Genomic DNA, 4819 nt, shown 5'->3' on the forward strand with positions numbered 1-4819 from the left:
ATGGCTTGTCTCTAGCACAGAGGGTTTGTTGAGCATATGCCAAAGAGATGTAATATCTGATATTTGAGTAATACAAGTTGTATTCGCAAAAAAAATGGAAATACAAAGGCTTGCTAATGAAAAGAGCGTATGAGATTTATCCAAATTATTGTGACAAGTTAGTGATAGACAAACTCAGTTTCCTCTCCACTAGCTAGCTGCAAAACATTAGTAATCTAGGTGTACAAACCCAAATGTCGACTACGCCTCCTTGTAGGCCATGGGCTCAGTGAGTTTCACTCCCCAAGGTATGTCTTCGCAAGACTGAAGATGGGGCACCGTATTACCGGTGTGGAAGACTTTATGGTATTCTTTCCTGGTGCATTCGAAGTACGGCGGCCCATGATTGCACGGCTCCATGGACATGGACCGTACGCAGGGCGGGTTGGGCACAACCCGGTTCTTCGGCTTCATCATGATGTAGGGCGTGAGCCCGCCAAGCGCGGCGCCGACGTACCCGAACGTCGACCAGCCAGTGGTGACGATCTGGTCCGTCATGCTCAGCAGGTACATCTCGGCCAGTGCCTTCATGTCGTGCTCCACCTTGAAGAAGCGCTGGTGCTCCTCGCGGCTAGGCTGGTGCACGCTGACCACCTCGCCGCTAGTGGGTGGCGACCGCCGATACATCTCCCGGATGCTGTCGTGGTACCACCCATTCAGGCCAGTGGTGAGGACGGCCTTCGATCGCCCACGCTCACCTGCAGGCGTCGGCCGTGCTCGCGCTCCTCCGACGCTCGCCGCCACCCCCGGTGCCGGCAGTAGGTGCTCCTGCGCCGTGCATGCGAGGATCTGGTCCAAGATGTGCTGGAACGGCCTGTCGCCGTCCCAGACCCTGATCTGAATGCCCAGCCGCTCGTCAGCGTCCTTGAGGTAAGCGTCGTAGAACCGTGTGACCATGCGCCACACTCCGTTCGTCGGGTGGAGGAGGTAGCGAGAGAGGACGTAGAACACGGAGTCCTTCCGGGGGAACATCCGGTCCAGCTCCTTCTGGTGCACCGAGTTGAGGAAGAAGCTCGGCGCGATGTAGCTGTCCGTCCTCAGGAACACCCACTGCACCCGGTGGAGGAACTGCAGGTGGTCGTCGCAGTACACGAGCCTGTTCGCCGCTCTCGCGGCGTGGTCGAGGTGGATGTACACGAAGCGGTGCTCCGACGAAGGGCCGGTGTTGTTGCCCAGCGTCACGTTCTCGTAGCTCTCCGCCGCCTCCTCGCCCAGGTCCTTGTAGCCCTCCAGCGGGAAGTCGAGCGGCAGCAGCCATGTCGTGCCTGGGAAAGGCTCGCAGAAGAGCTTGCCTAGGGCCTTCCCGCGGTCGATGAGCAGCACGCGGTCGGTGAGCATGGCGTAGAGGAATGCCGAGACTGTGGCGAGGATCCGGTTGCCGAGGCCCCGGTGAGACAGCAACACCAGGTAGCTGCAGCCGTCGACGGCGTCCACGTTTTTTTGCCCGGATCTCAGCCGTTGCGAGGCTCTCGTGTATGGTTCGGTACCTGGGCCGCACCGCCGCTGCAGAATCTCCTGCTGCCGCAGCCGCATGACGAGATACGGCGTGGGCGAGCGCGTCATGTTCTTGCGGTAGTGCACTGACTGGTATCGGCTGTCGCAGGACTGGTCGTCCAATCCTGGAGGTAGCAGACCACCCAAAAGCTCGTATTTCTTTGGCTCTCCAACTGAAATGGAGCCCAACTTTAGGCACATAAAAAACTACTACATGCTAGTTCACCGACGTGAACCAAAAAACAGTAACCACATTATGTTCACAAAAAAAACATTGACCACAAATTGAAATTACCTCGTCGTCGAGCTCCTAAGCCGGCCACTGTGGATTGTATCCACACGGCCGGCTCATCGAGATCAAGGTGACCACTGTAGATGAAGAGGATGGGTGGCATTGTCACGGTCATGACCAAGGCCACCACCACGGCATTCCGCACCGAGTTCCATCGTCTGACCTTGGCACTGGACGCCTTCTTCATCCTATTACCTGTGAACGGCAAGGACTCCCTAATCCCCAACCAGTACGGCTCCTCCCTGCTACCACCGGTGTCCATCTCTGTACTTCACTTGTACTTGCTCCTAGCTATATATAGCCGTCTCTGGTTTATATAAACGTCTAATACCCGATCGAGTGTAGATATGTCAGGATCGTTACTTGAGAATGCTGACGCTGCATTGACTTTGTCAAGGATACTACAAGCCATGCATTTGGCTCCTTGACTACTTTGGCGTCATCAACTCATGGTCACGAATTAAGCGCAACTAGCAAGATAGAAGAAACTGCAAGTTGCCATGTTCTTATGCTGGTTAAACCGTGCACTGCTAGCTGCTGCTGACTAGTTGGCCAATTGGGCCGATTGGGCTGGCTAATTTGTCTCCTCACTAAGTTGTACTGGATCAGTTGTTATATGGCCTGATCGATGGATGCGCACCAGCGACTTGAGTTGTTTACAAAAGCTCCCACAGCGAAGTCTGATGTTGACTGGTAATTGGATGCGACCGTAGATGCATTAATTACTGCATCGGAAAATGTACAGCGAATTTGCTTCGAAGGTGAGAGCAAGTACAATAAGGCTGACTCAGCAGGTTATAAGAATTAAAATAGTGTTGTTTTACTTAGATGGATGAGAGAGAAGTGGAGAGAGAAGAGAGATGGGCTCTCATGCAAGAGCCAGCTCTTGCACGTGCTCCTAGGCACTTTGTGAGTATGTGTGGTAGGCCTTTTACACATAAAGTTATCAATCTTTAAAGCCAACTACTACCTCCGATTCAAGGAATAAGGCGCCCTCGTTTTACGTGTTTTTCGTTTGACTTTGTGAGTATGAAATTAACATCATTAGAAAGTGCTTTTCAATACGAATCCAACGATACTAATTACATATAATATAACCAAAATTTAGTTGCTCAATTTTTATGGTCAAAGTTCATCTTGGAATACGCGTGCGCCTTATTCCTTGGGACGAAAGTAGTATTGTACAAGTTAGCTATAAGCTGACTATAGCTGGCCTTATAGCTAGCACCCGGCTGCACTATCGGAATTGCTCTGAGGGATACCGGGCCACCAGCCCTCCACCTCGAGAGGCAATAATGTTTTTTTTCCAGTGAAGACTTGCGGTCAAGTCAGCTACTATTTGACTATTGCTTACCATGCCTCTCTCTCATCATTTGCATCAGGGCCGGGCCATCAAAATTTGGGGCCCTGTGCCAAACTTTTAAATTGGTTCTATGCACTAAAAAAATTGAGTTCATAATGTGTAGTTGATACTTTCTTCCTTGTGATGACCAAGATCTTAAATTTTTAAGCACTGCATGTACTTATATCATTATTTTTAAAATGTCAATGGCCAGTAGCAGACCTAGCAATGAAAAAATTGTGGGTGTAAAAGAATTATGGTACATATGTTTATAAAAAGATATCGCTAGTTTGTCTAAATTTAGATGTATCTAGAATTTTTTTAGTGTATAGATATAATTTTTTTTGCGAAACAGTGTATAGGTTTGCTCTTAAAATGCCGCACAAAATATCCAATTTTAGGATACAAAAGATACAACTGCCAAGATGAATTTATAAAGAAATTCTTGGTTTCAACTTTGTTGTCCAGGAAATAGGCAAATATGGAAGGAAATAGCTCATTATGGTGAAATCTGGAATTTCCCGGAATCTGTCCCTGCTGAACACTTTTCAAAGATCGCTTCGAAACTCCATCAAAACGACGTCCAATGGAAAAGTCGTAAACTACAAATTTGTAGAGAATTTCAAGCCGAACAATTTGGACATCTTATTCGTCCAGAACGGACAACGAATGCATCCGGCAGAGCAGAATTACTGCGGAGGTTCGTGCAGTCTCGGGACTCCGAAAGTTGGTGATGTATTTGACACAAACTCTTTCCATACCTGGATATTTCGGCCCAGCCACGAGTTGTGAGGCTCATGAAGGACAGAGGGGAGTCCTAGGAAGGTTCTAGAGGTGCCCAAGAGCCCTTGGATCAAAGGGGCATCCATCCCATGACCTAGATTGCATCTCCAACACTAAGACTCCCAGGCCCATGAGTTCTTTGGTTGGATGTGGTAATGACGCTACGCTTGATCTTCAGATCCCTGATTCGCTGTATCAGCCGCAGTTGTCCTACTCCGGAGCACCTACAGCCTTGGTACAAGTGTCAGGGGAGGGGACTGTCGCTGCGGTAGATGTCCAGAACCTCATGGCTCGCATGTGTCCGGGTAATCCTACTTGGAAGTGGGAGGTGGTGCCTCATGATAACAATGCTTTCTTGATTGCGATCCCTACAGCTGAGGACTTGTTGAGGATCGACGGTATGCAGATGAGTGTACCTAAGATTAATGCGCAGGTTGTTGTATCTTCTTGGGTTCATCAGGATGTTACTCCCGAGTTTGTCATGGAGCCTGTGTGGGTGCATGTCGAAGGTGTACCAGATTCGCTCCGTCATTTCCTGGGTCTATGGGCCATTGGGACTTTTATTGGTTCTACTCTTGATGTGGATTTGTATACACTCCGGAGTCAGGGGATAGTTCGGATCCAGGTGGCCATGAGGAATGTTTCTGTTTTGGAGAAGGATAAGTCTCGCGACAGATCTCCATGCTTAGAGGTCCTGGCTCGGCTTCAGCTTAATGGTTATAGATTTCGTTTTCGTCGTGAGGCCACGGGGTATAAGCCTGATCCGCGGTTTAGACCTTTCTTCTGGAAGGGGGATGATGATGATGATGCGTCTCATGGCTTCGAGGATGAGGGGCTTGATGATCCCGCAGCAGATTTGGCACCAGGGT

The 4819-nt window shown here is 49.7% G+C and overlaps 1 protein-coding gene across 1 annotated transcript; it reads right to left on the minus strand.

The window, feature by feature from the left end:
- Positions 1-240: 240 nt before the first annotated feature.
- On the minus strand, positions 241-2087 carry LOC124660610 (galactoside 2-alpha-L-fucosyltransferase-like). The gene is made up of 2 exons (XM_047198443.1): positions 1829-2087; positions 241-1706 (listed from the first exon to the last, which is right to left on the minus strand). Exons 1-2 carry the CDS (start codon positions 2085-2087, stop codon positions 241-243), a joined length of 1725 nt encoding a protein of 574 aa, XP_047054399.1.
- Positions 2088-4819: the final 2732 nt, after the last annotated feature.

Source organism: Lolium rigidum, chromosome 1 (assembly GCF_022539505.1).
Source record: "Lolium rigidum isolate FL_2022 chromosome 1, APGP_CSIRO_Lrig_0.1, whole genome shotgun sequence".
Taxonomy (NCBI): domain Eukaryota; kingdom Viridiplantae; phylum Streptophyta; class Magnoliopsida; order Poales; family Poaceae; genus Lolium; species Lolium rigidum.